The 16,608-nt window shown below is 40.0% G+C and overlaps 1 protein-coding gene across 1 annotated transcript in view; it reads right to left on the bottom strand.

Annotated features, from left to right (window-relative positions):
• The window catches only part of VAMP7 (vesicle associated membrane protein 7), a 74,651-nt gene extending 58,846 nt beyond the window's left edge, over positions 1–15,805 (bottom strand). Inside the window, 3 exon segments of the mRNA XM_055123048.1 lie at positions 8,946–9,100; positions 13,936–14,011; positions 15,501–15,805. Of these exon segments, the coding sequence (XP_054979023.1) occupies positions 8,946–9,100; positions 13,936–14,011; positions 15,501–15,745 (476 nt within the window). The 5' untranslated portion in view covers positions 15,746–15,805.
• Positions 15,806–16,608: the final 803 nt, after the last annotated feature.

Below are 16,608 nucleotides of genomic sequence, written 5' to 3'. Positions count from 1 at the left end.
AGCCTCTGTGCTCAGGAATCACTCCTAGTAGGGCTCAGGGGACCATATGAGTTGCTAAGGATCAAACCCAGATCAGCTGCATGCAAGGCAAGTGCCCTGCCCTCTGTGCCATCTCTCTGGCCCTAGATTTCATATTTGAGATCTACAACGAGGCTTGATATGAATTACATAAGGTATAGGAATTCAGGCAAAATGTCTTCCTCCAACCATTCTAAAACTATTCATAATCCATTACAGAACCCACATCATCATATCCAGTGGCTCCCTCCGAAACATCTAATAATGCTGACAGCTCCCTACTTCTGGGAAGTATTTCCTCACTACAAGGTTTTGACTTCAGAAACCCTGCTTTTATCACAGACTTCCTGAAAGATGCTACCCACTTCTGTTTTGTTGATGACTGTTTTCAGTTATTACAATTATGTAAATAATCCCCAAATACAGGCCTGACATCTCCTGAGCTCTAGCCTGACTTATACTATCACTGGTTAGATATATCTAGCTGGAACAAATCACAGACAATGTAAAATTACTTGTCCAAGATGGAAGTCATATTTTTTCCCATAAAACTTGTTTCTAATAAACCACACTCAGATGTCAAGAATGGTCTCAGCCATCAAAGAGCCTCCCATCTGGGACTGATGAAAAATAGACTTCAGTCATTATACAGTATAAGTCGAATACAATGAATAAACATAGGGTTCTATGGAGATACACATAAATGGGGGTGCCTGATCCACTTTTGGAGATCATGGGATTCCATAAATTCAGGAAGACAAAATCAGATGTTTAGCTAAGTATAACTGAAAGACAAAATGTAGGGCAGTCACATATAAGAACAAGGAAAGGAGCAGGGGGAGATCTTGAAGAATTTTTCCAAACCATGTTAAGGAGTTACTCAGAAAATAAGGGAGTATATACTGTGAGAAGGAAAATAATCAGAATGACTCTAGAAGGAGAGAAGAATCAAAAAGATAGTTCATAAAGTATAGGATAACACTGCTTTATCCTTTCTCCCTTGCCACAGGGAGCTTAGGTTTATCACGTTATACCCATCACAGTGCTCCCAAGTCACTCCCATTTCTCTGTGTTTATCTGTAAACTCTTCTCTGTGCTCTCTTCCCCAACCATCTATTACCTTTTCCCCTTAATCAGATTCTGTTAACTTGTAAGGTCAGATCCAAGGACACTGAATTTATATTGTAAGTTAAATACTGCTTTTCTCCTCTTATATCTTTTGCATAGTTTACTTTAAAGCGATGTCCTTTTTGTGTAGACACAGTTAGACAGTTAATGCTGCTTTTGTAACTTGGGAGTTAATTGACTCCGAATAATATTCACTCCCAGGCATCTGCTTTTTTGATTTAAGCCTCAGCTCCCCTTAGTTTCTAGCACCCCAGAAGCAGAGTCCCGACGAGGGACTGAATGGACCCAGGGCAAGCTGTGAGCTACCCTGGCATCGAAATGGGCCAGGCCAACACGTCACAATACTCAACTATAAGTTAAGAGCATGGTCATGGACAAGTTCTGTCATGATCCAAAAAGTAACGATGAGGGGCTGGAGAGATAGCACAGTGGGTAAGGCGTTTGCCTTGCACGCGGCCGACCCGGGTTCAAATCCCAGCATCCCATATGGTCCCCTGAGCACGGCCAGGGGTAATTCCTGAGTGCAGAGCCAGGAGTAACCCCTGTGCATCGCCAGGTGTGACCCAAAAAGCAAAAAAAAAAAAAAAAAAAAAAAAAAAAAAAAAAAAAGTAACGATGAGATTAGGACTCTGCTAGGGTTAGGAAAGACTAATCTGGCCTGAGCACTGTAGTCTGAGATTTTTAGCAAGACAGCCCCACGAGGGCAATCTTATAAGCTAAATGTATCTCTTACTGTGCCCATAAAAATGATTAATATTATGAATGTTTATATGTTTACTGGACAAGGAGAGGATAAACACAACCATGGGATTCCACTCTTCGGCGGGTGTCCTGCTGGATGAGAATCTGTCCTAGAAGAAGCTTCCCCTGAAGGAAGGACTTTACCTCTGTTGATTGTGACCACACCTATGTGTAAGCCCCAACCCCTCATGATTTGGGATTTAACTAAGGCTATAAGAGTGGGCTGGGGGATCCAGAAGGAGAAGGAAGTAGAATGGGGAGAGAGAAGCAGAAGGAGAATGAGAAGAGAATGGAGATGAGATTGTAATAAACTGCAAATGACACCAACCAGCCTGGCCCTTGTTCCTTCCTTCATCCTCCCTTTGCCATTGATCTCCCCAGGGTCGGGGAAGCGGCCTGAAACCACCGAAAGCAGGCAGCGAGAGAGAGACAGAGAGACAGAGAGAGAGAGAGAGCCGCCATGGCCCTTTTGTAATTTATTTTTTGAATATACAAATAAAGTACTTAATGAAGGACTTCAAAATTATCAAAAGTTTATTACGAAGATAATGAGGGGGACTGTAGGATAACATTGGTTTGTCAGAGAGACAGAGAGAGAGAGAGAGCCACCATGGCCCTTTTGTAATTTATTTTTTGAATATACAAATAAAGTACTTAATGAAGGACTTCAAAATTAGCAAAAGTTTATTACAAAGATAATGAGGGGGACTGTAGGATAACATTGGTTTGTCCTTTCTGCCTTGCCACAGGGAGCTTATGTTTATTACATTACTCCCACCACAGTGCTCCTATTCCTCTGTTTATTTGTAACCTCTTTCTTTGTGCTCTGTGTAAATATTGCTTTTCTCTTCTTAAGTCCTTTGCATAGTTAATTCAGAGCAATGTCCTTTTTGTATAGACACAGGAAGATAGTTAATGCTATGTTTTTGTAACTTGGTAGTTAATTGACTCTGAATGATATTCACCCCCTGGGCATCTGTTCTCTCAACTTAAGTCTCAGTTGTCCTTACTTCCAAGCACCCCAAAAGCAGGGTTCCAACGAGGGACTGGATGGACCCCGGGTAAGCAGTGACAACTCTTGTCATTAAAATGGGCCAGTCCAAAGTGCCATAATACTTAACTATAAGTTAAGAGCATGATAATGGACAAATTCTGTCATGATCCAAAAGTAATAAATGGAGTAGGACCCTGCTAGCATTAGGAAAGATTAATCTGGCCTGAGCACTGTAGTCTGAGATCTATAGCGAGATTTCCCCAGGGGAGCCACCCTACAAACTCAAAGCATCTCTTGCTGTATCCATACAAAATATCTAATATTAAGAAGTAGAATTAAGTTAAAAAGGCTTTCTTTGCTCCACTTTACATTTCTTGCTACCTTATCAAAGATTAGATGATCATATATTTGAGGTTTTATGTAGACTTATACCTAACACCATGCACAAAAGTCAGATCAAAATGGATTAAAGACCTCAACATTAGACCAGAATCCATAAGGTACATTGAAGACAAGGTTGGCAAAACCCTCCACGACACTGAAGCTACAGGTATCTTCAAAGAGGACTCGCCATTGACCAGGCAAGTGGAAACAGTGATTAACAAATGGGAACTATCTTAAACTGAGAAGCTTCTGTACCTCAAAAGATACAACGACCAGAATACAAAGACAGTCGACAGAGTGGGAAAGGATATTCACCCAATACCCATCAGATAAGGGGTTGATATCAAGGATTTACAAGGCACTGGTTAAACTTTACAAGAAGAAAACATCTAACCCCATCAGAAAATGGGGCGATGAAATGAAAAGAAAATTTCTCAAGGAAGAAATCCGAATGGCCAAAAGACACATGAAAAAATGCTCCACATCACTAATCATCAGGGAGATGCAGATCAAAACAACAATGAGATACCATCTCACACCACAGAGACTGGCCCACATCCAAAAGAACAAAAGTGACTGGTGTTGGCGCGGATGTGGGGAGAAAGGGACTCTTCTTCACTGCTGGTGGGAATGCCCACTGATTCAGCCCTTTTGGAAAACAGTATGATCGCTTCTCAAAAAATTAGAAATTGAGCTCCCATTTGACCCAGCAATACCACTTCTGGGAATATATCCCAGAGGCAAAAACGTATAGTCGAAATGACATTTGCACTTGTATGTTCATCACAGCACTGTTTACAATAGCCAGAATCTGGAAAAAACTTGAGTGCCTGAGAACAGATGACTGGTTAGAGAAACTTTGGTACATCTACACAATGAATTTTATGCAGCTGTTAGAAAAGATGAAGTCATAAAATTTGCATATAGGTGGATCAACATGGAAAGTATCATGTTAAGTGAAATGATTTAGAAAGAGAGGGACAGAACAGAAAGATCGCACTTATTTGTGGAATATAAAGTAACAGAATGGGAGACTAACACCCAAGAATAGTAGAGATAAGTATCGAGTACTCCACAGCTTGGAAGCTGACCTCACATGCTAGGTGAAGAAGCAGCTCTGATAAAGAAGGGATCACCAAGCAAAGGGTGCTAGGCGGGCCCACAGGGATGGGACATACAGGCTGAAAATAGACTATAGACCAAACAATATGCCTACTTAATACCTCTGTAGCAAACCACAACACCCAAAAAGAGAGAGTGAGCAAATGGGAATGCCCTGCCACAGAGGCAGGGTGGGGTGAAGGGGGACAAAGTGGGGGTGGTGGGAGGGATGCTGGGACCATTGGTGGTGGAAAATGGGCACTGGTGGAGTGATGGGCACTCGATCATTGTATGACTGAAATGTAAGCATGAAAACCTGTAAGTCTGTGACTTTGTCTCCGGTGATTCACTAATAAAATAAAATAATAAAAACAAAAGAAGTAGAATTAAGATGTTAATTAAGTTATAGGACTAAGGAGAGGAGAAACACCCCTAAATGGTATTTTGCTCTTGAGTGGAAGAAGGGCTTTCATATGTTAATTGTGCTACCCCCAATGCTGGGGAGTTGGTGAGAGATTAGAGAGAGACAGCAAGATGGAGCACAGAGACTAGCAAGGGGGACAGAGGTAGAAGAATGTAGGGGAAGGATGCAGGAGCGTGAAGAGATGAGAGATGAGGCTATGAGATGGAGCATGGAGAGATGAGCAGGAGAGACAGGAGGAGACTAGGATGAGAGACAGTGTGAGACTAGAATGAGGAGCTTGGTGAGACTGGAACAGGTACGTGGGGAGAATGGAATAAATGGCAACTGATCAACCAGCCTGGTGGCCCTAGTTTTCTCCTTTGTCCGCTCATGGCACTGGCTGTCCCAGGTGGGGAAGTGGCCCAAGTCCACTGAACACAAGCAGCGAGAGAGAGCGAGCTGTACAGGGTCTCCCTAGTTGCCCAGAGATCACACATTCAAATATGCAAAAGCATGGAAAAAAATCGACCAAATTCCAAATATCAAGCTAGTCAGGGAATGGCAAGGAGTTTCACAGAGATACAGAAAGAAGGGTCAGATATAGAAAAAAAACCTCTAGGCCAAGTTTGGACTTTATTCTAAAAGCAATGTATTTTAAGCAAATTATGTGATCACAGAAATATGAAATATAGATTTATGGGGGAAATCTATAATATAGATTTATATTTAAATCTGGGCTGGAATATTAGCACAGTGGGTAGGGCGTTTGCCTTGCACTCAGCCGACCCGGGTTCAATTCCTCCGCCCCTCTCAGAGAGCCCGGCAAGCTACCAAGAGTATCTCGCCCGCACGGCAGAGCCTGGCAAGCTACCCGTGGCGTATTCAATATGCCAAAAACAGTAACAAGAAGTTTCACAATGGAGACGTTACTGGTGCCCGCTCAAGAAAATAAATGAGCAGTGGGATGACAGTGACAGTGACACAGTGATATTTAAATCTAAAATATAGATTTATGGGGAGAAGTCTAAAAGCAGAAAAAAAATAGGAGATGCTATAAGAAATGAAGGTCTGAACAATCACTGTGACAAGTGAGGATAGAAGAGGAAGAAAGAATTGAAATACCTCCTGTAGGACAATAGTAAGTATTTGTCAGAGAAGTCCTATATGTTTCTGAAGTTTCAGACTCTACTTCCTGTAGGCTTTCTATGGGTATTTTCCTGGTGACTGACTAGAAATACATTAATTCTGGGGGGTGGGACTTTTGTGCCACACTGGAAGTGTTCACTTCTGGCTCTTCATTCAGGGATCACTCCTGGCAGGACTTGGGGAAACTACACGGAAAGCTGGGGATCAAACTGAGGTTAAGTTGCATGCAAGACAAGCGCCCTACATACTATACTATCTCTCCACTCCCAAGCCAAATAATTGTTTGAAGAAACAATGACACTAATCTCACAAGAAGCTTGGACTGTTTGATCCCTAAAACCACCTTTGAGCTCCTATACTACACTGGTAAGAAACAGGTCACAGAACCTATACAACTTGCAGCTCTGATCCACGATCCAACCCTCACTTTAGATGTAGCTATGTTAGACAATGGACCAGGAAGGTCCTCCTGGAAAACTAAGCAGCTGGGAGAAAAGAGGGAAAAGTTCCTATACTAAAGCAGAGCACTCTTAGGCCAACAATTTTAGAGGTGCTTGTGAAGTAGTTATTTGAACACTGCTAAAAACAGCAACTCCAGACTTTTCTGTTCTGCCATTTTCTAAATAGGAACTTGTAACTTCCATTGAGGTAGTGTTTTCTTTCATCACTGTTTGTTCGGTTGTGGGGGCGCACAGGGAACATACACATGCCTGTGAGTTTCTGATCAGTAGGCCACAGCAGGCACTCCAGGGCCAGATGGGGAGCTCTGTGTATTACCCAGACTCTCTAGTCTTAGAGTTGGGTCCAGCGATAAGATGAATGCGTGGGGCCATCTCATGCAGAGAGGAGGCATAGTCTCTGCTCAGAAAGAACAGCATAGCCAGATCATTGGGTAACTCAGAAGTGAGACTCAAAGGTAAGTTGTATCATGATATTCCGCTTCAGCACTTTAAATGACCATATAGCCTTACATATAGAAATAACAAGTAACAAGTCTGTCCCTCTAGGTTAGCTACAAAACTATTAAATGAACAATAAAATTGAACTAGAAGATTCTTAACAACAGAGGGTGAGGTGATTTATGGGCAAGCATGGAGGAAACAAGAACTGCAAAACGGATCTTGGCCAGAGCTGGAAAGCACTACCTGAAAATGGCAGAGCAAGCCAGCAATCCTGAACCATATGACTTTGTGATATCTCATTTAACACTCTATTTTGGGGGTCTTCTGCTAACAGCAACTTAGATTAAATTTTATATTGTACAAGGAGTTGGGCTGGAGCGATAGTACAGCGATAGGGGGTTCGCCTTTCACGTGGCCGACCCGAGTTCAATTCCTCTGCCCCTCTCAGAGAGCCCGGCAAGCTACCAAGAGTATTGTGCCCGCACGGCAGAGCCTGGCAAGCTACCCGTGGCATATTGGATATGCCAAAAATAGTAACAGTAATTCTCACAATGAGAAACGCTACTGGTGCCCACTCGAACAAATTGATGAGCAACGGGATGACAGTGACAGTGACAGTGACAAGGAGTCAGTTAGCCCTGGAAGGCAATAAGGACTTCTTTCTGAGACAAACTAAAGATACCCAGAAAATGGTTCAATGACTTAAATAAGGCATTTGCCTGGCAAGTACAAGGTTGAGATTTCAAACATGTCACCATATGCACTGAAGTGATCCTGATGTCCCTACACACTGGGATACATGGTGAGGGGAAAATGAAGCTAAGAACTAAGGAGATAAGAACAAGTTTTTTAAGTACTTAGAAGAAAGTTTTGGCCCCTTAAACTGATTTTTACAATTTTCCCTCTATGTCCTCTCCAACCCAGCCACCAGAGTGATCTTTCTAAAGCAAAACCTGACCATGTCAAATCACCACTGAAAATCTTCAATATCCTCCCAATATGCAGCGTAAAGTTTAATTTTTTTATCAAGGTCTATGTGGTCCTACATGATTTTTCTTCTCTATCTCCCTAAATTTAGTTTCACACTGGCCATTAGTCACTGAGAACCACCAAAATATTTCCTAGGATTTCATGCCTGCTTACCATATCTATCTAGAAGTCCATCCTCATACCGAAAATATATCCTCCTACTCCCAATCTTCTATAATTATCTACAAATTTGACTATCTCCATTAAACTATACCTCTAAGAGGGCAAACACTGCATTTCTTCTTATAACCTCAGCATGAAGAAAAGTGCCTGGTAACAGTCAAATACCCAGCAAATACTTATGAAAGAATGAACCAAGGAATCTTATTTATCTTATCTGCATCAAGTGTTGCATATCCTAGAGCTGTATAGCACAGTCATTTTACATGTAAAACTTCTGAATCTTCCCTCAAAATATTAGTATCAAGTTATGATAAACCTAACCAGATATTTTCAAAGCTGGTGAAAGTTACTGTTCTGTCATTTCTTCTATATTATTTACTAAGAAGATTTTTTTCCTAGTTTTCTATTGTTCTGGTGACAATTTTTTTATGCATAGATGAGTCTTAGGCATATAATATTCCAACACTGATCCAACTACCAGTATCATCTTCCCTCCACCAGGGTTCACATGCTCCCTCTTGTCTCTCCCATCCCCTTTCACCACTCCACCCCTGCCTATTACCTTGACAGACACATTTCAAAGTTTGGTATTTGTAGTTCAGATTTCATGTTTTCAATGTTGTTGAATCTGTATTTAGATAAATAGCAATGCCACTCTCCTATATCACTGGTATATCCAAGGCCCCTGTCTCCTCTACCTCCATTATTTCCCTTCTCATCTTCGTTGTCTCTCAATTTCTTTCCTTCTCTATTCTTCTCCTCCTTGTACTCTAGGGTCAAGAGTGATCTAACCACATCTTCTTTATACTACATTCCTCGTCCGGTTATTCTTTATACCACAGGTAAGTAAGATCATCCTATGTTTGTCCTTCTGGCTAATTTCACTCAACATGGTATCTTCCAGTTTCAACCAGATGGTTACAATTAACAATATTCATTTCCTTCAGCCCTCTACCACATGCAGAGCAGAACTCACTTGCCATGTGAGTATGTTAGTTTGTTATTTTCAGAAGGTATCTTAGCCAGAATCTGTTCTGTCACCTCCAGGAAGTTTCCTCCACACCAAGCATGTTTGGCGAGAATAGTGGTTCCCCTTGCAACAACAGCAAACAGAATGGCCATGGCGTCAATCTATCAAAGAAAAAAATACACAAAAATTTAAAATATTTATTTTATATGATCTTTCAAAACGTAACCTACTATTATTCACCAATATCTACCTAGAACTGCTATTGATGGAGGTGCTATAACATTAAATGTAACAAACTTAATAGATTTAATACGGTCAGTCTTATACAAACTTAAATACTAAATGAGGCTGAAATGCATACATGTATAGAGACACATAAAATGTATGCTATATACGTCAGATTAATAGATAGTCTTCATTTACCAGTTATACAGCATAAACTGATGGCATCACTTGAAAAATAATGAACATAAGATAATTGAGAACTTAAAAATGCCTTCATCCTTGAATGCAGTACTCTAATCCTGAAACTTTATCCTAGGAAAATAGTTCAATAGAAGTTAGATTCAAAAATTCCATACAAACAGTACTAATATCCAAAAGAGTTACAAAATGCTACTATGTGCCAGATACTGTTTTCATTAAGCAAGCACTTTACAATTATTAACTCATTTAATCCGCACATTAAAGAAATTATATATTATACTTACATTATAGATGAAGAAACTACAAATGACTTAGTCTGTCCAAATTTAGAGCTATAAAGCAATAACCTAGGATTTAAATACAGAAAGTATGGTACTATAATTCACAGTTTTACCCCAACCTGTATTCTGCCTCTAATATAAAAACTTACATAATAGAAACAGTGGAAATGACCCAAACCTGTATCTCTTCTTCATTCCTCCCTAAATAAGAGTTTCTTTAGGGTTATGTCCTCAGCCATCTTCTTGCTGGATTTCTCCTTATACATAAGTATCAGGTTACAGTTTCCAATTGTCTTTATTTGTATTATAGCTCTTGATTCTAAAAGTTTACATTGATTGTAATATACCTCAGGTACTACACAATCTCTTCAAAAAACAATTTACACACTGTGCTTCTCTATGTACTGTTACCTTTTTAAAATGCTAAACCTTTTTTATTGAATCATTGTGAGATAGTTACAAAACTTTCATGACTGAGTTCAGTGATACAATGATCGAACACCCATCCCTCTGCCAGTGCGCATTTTCCACCAACAAGGTCCCCAGTATCCCTACCACCCACCCCAACCCATTCCCAGCTTCTGTGCTAGGCACCTTCCTTCTCTCTCTCTACTTTTGGGCATCATGGTTTAATTACCAAATCTTTAATTTACTGTAATCTGGCATTTCCCCCTCAACATTCCACAAAAAACAGGTCTGTTAAGGTCACTAACAACATTTACATTGTAAAGTTCTCTGTTCATTTCTCCATTTTTACTTTATTTAACCACAAAGGAACAGGCAACACTACTGTTTAACCCTCCTTCTTGAACTGTTTTTGAATGTGCCTTCTGTTTTATTACTTAGTTGTCCTCTAGCTGACCTCAAAACATTACAGTTCCACAGGGATTCATTTGTGTTCTTATCAAAAGTTCATCCAGACCCGCCATGTTGTATATGACTTATTTGCTACAGATATATTCCCTTGGGGGAAAAAAACCCAATGACACAATCAAAGGAGTGAAAAAACTGAAGTTAAAACTGAGGTATAATAGTTGAGGTGAAGGTAAATGATAAACAAGGACCAAAAAAGAAAGCCAGAAGAGTATGGTAACCTGGAAGCCAAAATGAAAGGGATTTTCAAGAAAGAACAAGTGTCAGCAATTAGATGTGCTCACTGCTCAGTGATGCATAGTATGAGGACCGTAAAATCGGACTGAATTTTATAAGGAAGGAAGTCACTGGTTAGGATCAAAGAGAATGTTATGTAACAGAACAAAAATATAAAGAGAAAGAGGAAAAGAAAATAAATTATATGGTTTTGTGACAGGTGAAAAAGTAGCAACCTTAAAAGCTTAAAAAAGATACCTGAGTTGGGTGAGAAGAACAAAAAACGATTTAGTGTTAATGGACCACAATTTCATTATGAACTGACATGAAGTAACTTCAACTAATTTTTTGGTTTGTTTTTGAGCCACACCTGGCAGTACTCAGAAATCACTTCTGGTGGACTCCAGGGACCATATGGGGTGCCTGGGATTGAATGTGGGTCAGCCAGGTGCAGGTTAAATGCCCTACCCACTGTACTATCACTCCAGCCCTGCAACGAGTATTTTTAATATTCTGTATTTTTATTTTGATATCATTAAAAGCCTACTAATCTTGAATGACATCAATTAAAAATATTGGCATAATAGAAAAAGGTTTTGGAACATTGTATGCCTGAAACTCTATTGTAAACACATTTATAAAATCACACTAAGTAAAATAAATTTGAAAACAAATACTAAAAGTCAGATATCGTGGCTCTGCTAATTATTATTAGTATGCAAATGCATAAAAACTGTCAAGTGCTATATAAACATAAGGTACTATTCAAGAAGAAAAAGAATGAAAATATAAGCCAGAGAAGAGGCAAAATGACAATGAATATAAAGTGAAGCCCTATTTCAACACTGTTCCTCACAGCTTCCTTGCATACGCCTTTCCTGCTTTTCCTGATCCCAGAGCATTAATCCCAATTCTACATCATGTCTGCTAAGACACTGTATGAGTTTTCTACAATTACAATGACAATGCACCAAAGATGTATGGCTTAAAATAACAAATTTATCTTAAATCTGTCCAGAAATCTAAAATTATGATACCGGTAGGGCCATGCTCCCTCTGAAATATGTAGGGGAGAATTCTTCTCTTCCAAGTTTTTGGTATTCCTTGGCTTGCAGCTACAGCACGTAAATCTCTACTTAAATCATAGCTTGGTGTTCCTTATGTGTGTCCACATCTTCACACAGTATTCTGCACATCTTTTAAGGACGCTAACTCAAGGATGATTTTATTTGAATTTATATCTTAATTATACCTAAAAGACCCTATTTCCAAATAAGGTCACATTCATAGGCTCCAGGGGTCAGTATTCAACACATCTTTTTTGGGGGGGGGTGGGGAAGCACACTTGGTGATGCCTAGGTTACTCCTGGCTTTGCACTAAGGAATTACTCCTGGCGGTCTCGGGGGACCATATGGGATGCTGGGGACCGACCCTCACAGGTTGGCTGCAAGAAAGGCAAATGTCCTGCCCATTGTACTATCGTTTGGGCCCCAAGATTTCTTTTTTTTTTTTTTAAAGATTACAACAAATTCTCAGCTGAGAAACTCATTGTTCCTCCAAAACTACTCTTCTCCATTCTGCCCATATTCACATCATTCCAACTTATATTCCTCTCACCTTAAAAACCTCCATCCCATCTCTTTACTCAGGGGCTTATCCTTAAAGCTGAGGGTCAAAAAGGCAAAAAGGCAACCTTTAACAGCATGACCTTAGAAAGGTCAGTTTATTCTATTTAGAAGGTGATATACCTATATGCACAATAATTTTAACACAGGAAATTTTGGAACATATCTGCTAGTCAGGAACTATCTGTATTTTTAAAAAATAATTATTAGCCTAGCAAATAGTGCAAACACTTCTCAGTGGAGGCATCAAATAGTTGAAGATGGTTTCAAGAAACTATAGAGAAATGGCCATATTAAGTTCATGTGTTGAGAAAAGTGTTAAATCTTTATTTTTGTTTTGATAACATGAAAAATGTACATAAGTATTATGATCATCTATGCATAAATCTTATGAATGAGTCATGTCACAATTTAGTGATGCATTTGTATTATGAGTTCCACGAAATGACAATGTTCAATTTTTAATGTCTTAGAAGCATGTTTGACTGTTCTTATGAGGGCACATTCTAGATTCATAGTGACAAGGATAGATAACTCAAACACTCTCGTATTCCTGGTGTGCTTCTAATCAATGATGAAAACAAAATTTACAGTTTTGTTTGTTCATTTGTTTTTGGTGCTGGGGATCTAAACCAAAGCTCACACATGCAAAACAGCCACTTGAGTTTGAGCCAATCCCTGTCTCAAAATTGATCTTCTTTCTAGATTTACAACTGAAAGATATCTGCATAGGAAAAAAACTTTTAAGAATTGAGACTTTCTTCTGACATTCTGGAAATGACAGTGTGCCAGAAAGACCCATTAACATCAATTATTTCAAACTAAGGGGGAAAATACTCAAAGATGTGTTGGTACCAAGTGGAAACCAAATAATAAATGGTGTGCTGTATGAGTAAATGTTGTGCAAATATTAAAAAAAACCAAAATATGGAAGACTTAACTGATCACAAAGCACACAGTAATAGGCAAAATAAAATAAAAAAATTCTATGGGGATGTACTATGTTAATCCATGCAAAAGTTCATTAACAGAATGTTTCACAGAAAATACACAACAGACATTAAATTCTCCACCCAGGATCATGGAGCATACTATTAAACTGGCTCATTAAACTCAATGGAGGAGGGGACTGCAAGGTGTTTGGAATAGAAACTCATTTTGAAGCTTTTGAACTCATTTTGAAGTATTTTGCAGCTACTGAACAAAATAAGATATAGAAGTGAGAGCAGGTTAGGGGATGTAACCTAGTCTGGGATAAAATGGCCCATATTTAGTGACTAAGAAGGCATAGGGAAAAACATCTAATGAACTTTTATAAGGAAGGTCTTGTACAGATAAGGGCATTTGGATTACTCCTAGTTTAGTACAACATATGTTCTAAGGGTTTACTTTATGGCAGCCATTGCAGTAAGCACTGGAGGTAAAAATCAGTATAAAGGGACCTTTATTTTAAGAAAACTACACTACAATATGTTAAACAAAAACCAAAAGCAAGAATATGCAATAAAGTGTACATGAATAAGAATCTACACAACTCTTGAGGAGAATCCTTAAAAGTTTTATAATTTTCTCACCTCAAATGAAGAAAAAAATGAATTCAGGTGTCCTATGTATTGGAAATTTCCTCCATTATGGTTACAATTATTTCTCCTGGGAAGAGAGGTCAAAGTACCAATTTTACCCTCACAAGGCTCCCAACACTGAGTATAGTGCCTGGCATATAATATTCGTTCAAGCATTTGTTGAATAAATGAATGATAAGCATGTTTCAGGTTTCAAATATACTGTAAGTGATAAATAACTTTATATTCAGTAAGAGGTGGAAAGATATTTTGAATACCAAATTATCTCCTTAGTAAAATTAAAAAGTTAAACTGAGATTAATCCTATCACCAACTCTCCTGCTTGAGTCTAAGATATAAGCCCAAGAAATAGTGATTTAATAACTCTGGAGGCAGAAGAATGAAGAAAGTTCATGTAACAAACAAAAAGAAACGGTGTTTATGAAAAGCTTGAAGTCGGGTCACAGAGCTAGACTACTCTTGGTGATAATTACGAATATTCTTTTTAGGTAATGTTCTGAGATCCAATTCAATTATTCTTTCTGAAATTGGAGCCCAGTCTTTCAAGAAAACTACCTGTTCTATTTTGTATTAGCCACCCCACAATATTCATCTTGATTTTCCCTGTCAAACCTCACACACATACAGACATGTAAGTCACAAGTAGTAGAGTTCTCTAACTTGTTTCAGGTATATGTCTTGCATTTAGAAGTCTCTAGGATCTATTAGTCACTCAATATGTTTTATTAAACATAACGAGCGGGTCTGCTGGTTTTTAACATCTCAGAGCTTAGTACATACTTGTTCTCTGGAATTTCGATTGTAAGGAAAATTTTATCGGCTAAACGAGAGAGTATTTATTTTAGAAACAGATAAAAACTTAAAAGCAACCTTTAAGTTAACAATTATTATGCACTCAAAAACATAAACGTATCCTGTGATCATAGGACAATGTAGGCACAGGGAGTTGAGAGCAATTAGTAACGTAAAGAGAAATTAACTTGGTAAGTGATTGTTTTGAGGTTTATGGGCGAGGGATATGTATCACTTGCCAAAGAGTAATGGACAGAGTTTCTTAAACATTGGCCAATAAGATTAACAACGTAATGGCCTGACGCCGAGTAATTAACCCTTTCGGAACTGAGGAAGAGGGCTGTCTACACAAGGTGGAGAAAGAAGGGTGTACAGAAAGCTTACAAAGGAGCTCAGAAGTAGGAGTTGAAGCAGAAAGTGACGTCATCATAGAAACAAGGACACAGATGGGAGCTAAAGAATCAAGTCATCTCAAGCGATTAAAAGAAAGGTTTCACAGAAGACAAATGAAGGGAAAGTCAACATTTCCTCCGCCCTGTAATAAGTGACGTATTCTGACACTCTTTAGCTCAGGGCCTTTTAAACGGCACAGAACGCAGTTTACCAAAACTGTACCTGCCAGTCAATTGGAATTGTTGACACCCAAGAAGCCCAAGTCACCCTTGCGCTACCTCCTTCCTCCACCCAACATCTACCCTCAACACATTTGCCCTCCCTCACGGTCGTTTCCCCACTTGCCGCCGATCACACCCCGTTCCATTTACCTGTCCGGAACCCCGTGAGCGCGCACGGGCCGAGGGCGGAGAGGCACGGCTCGGCACTGACGATCGGGATACCGGCAACAGTCGGCGCCCAGATAAGGCTGGGACAGGACGCCAACGGCTTCCGCGTAAAGCGCCCCGCCCGCGCGAGGCCTCCTGGGAAAGTCCGCGCTCGTCCAATGAGAACAGGCAGAGCGAGGGGCCTGCGCCGCACTGCACTCCGGAACCGGTAGTTCCGAAGGGCCCATCCGCCAGTTTCTCACGAGTTCTCTGGCTTGTTCACGATCTCTCTCGCTCCCACACTGTTTTCCCAGTCCCTCTCCGTAACTTCTCCCTTTCCCTTCTCACGCTCTCCTCTCTGTTCCTTCTTTCGCCCCCGTATCACCTCTTTCCCCTCTCGCATTTCTCCCTTCTGAGTCTCCTCCCACTCTCCCCTCTTGGCCCCCTCTCATCTTTCTCATTCCTCTGCCCTTCTTCCCTCTCTCCCCCACCTCCCCCTCCTCTTTTCTTTTCCCTCTCTTTCACCTCCCTCTTTTTTTCTACGCTCCTTCCCCCGGTCTCTTCTTTTCTCCTCCTCCTCTCCCTTCCCTTTCCCTCGCCCACCAGGGAAAAGAGGTAGTGTGTGGGGGAGGGGGCGGGGGGTGGAATGGTGGGGTTCTCTCACCCCACACTTTTTTCTGTTCCAGAGCCTCACAACTGCAAGGCAAGTCCTTTACCACTGATCAACATCCTGGCCCCCTTTCTTTCCTTTCTTTGGAGCACTCATTAATAATTCTTGAGAGAAACATCAAGCATCTGCGGATCCCAGAAAATGAGAGGAGATGCAGGTACACAAAGAGAACACCAGCATTTAGTTCATAGGATAAATATATCTTTCCACATTTAGTCTCAACAGCTATAGCCACCTATTATTTCACAGAAAGAAATATAATTCATCTTATAGGAAGTGTTTCCTGCCATTGCCACAAAATGTTCTAATCTTGTACCCCTCATTCTGGTTCATTAATAATAATAATAATAAGAGTAATAATAATAATAATGAGGCAACGTAAGTGGCCCAAATGGTAGATGTTGGATTATAGTTCTAAGGATTTTAAGAAATAATGTTGAT

Source organism: Sorex araneus, chromosome X (assembly GCF_027595985.1).
Source record: "Sorex araneus isolate mSorAra2 chromosome X, mSorAra2.pri, whole genome shotgun sequence".
Lineage (NCBI taxonomy): Eukaryota > Metazoa > Chordata > Mammalia > Eulipotyphla > Soricidae > Sorex > Sorex araneus.
This window is presented reverse-complemented; position numbering and strand designations above follow the sequence as displayed.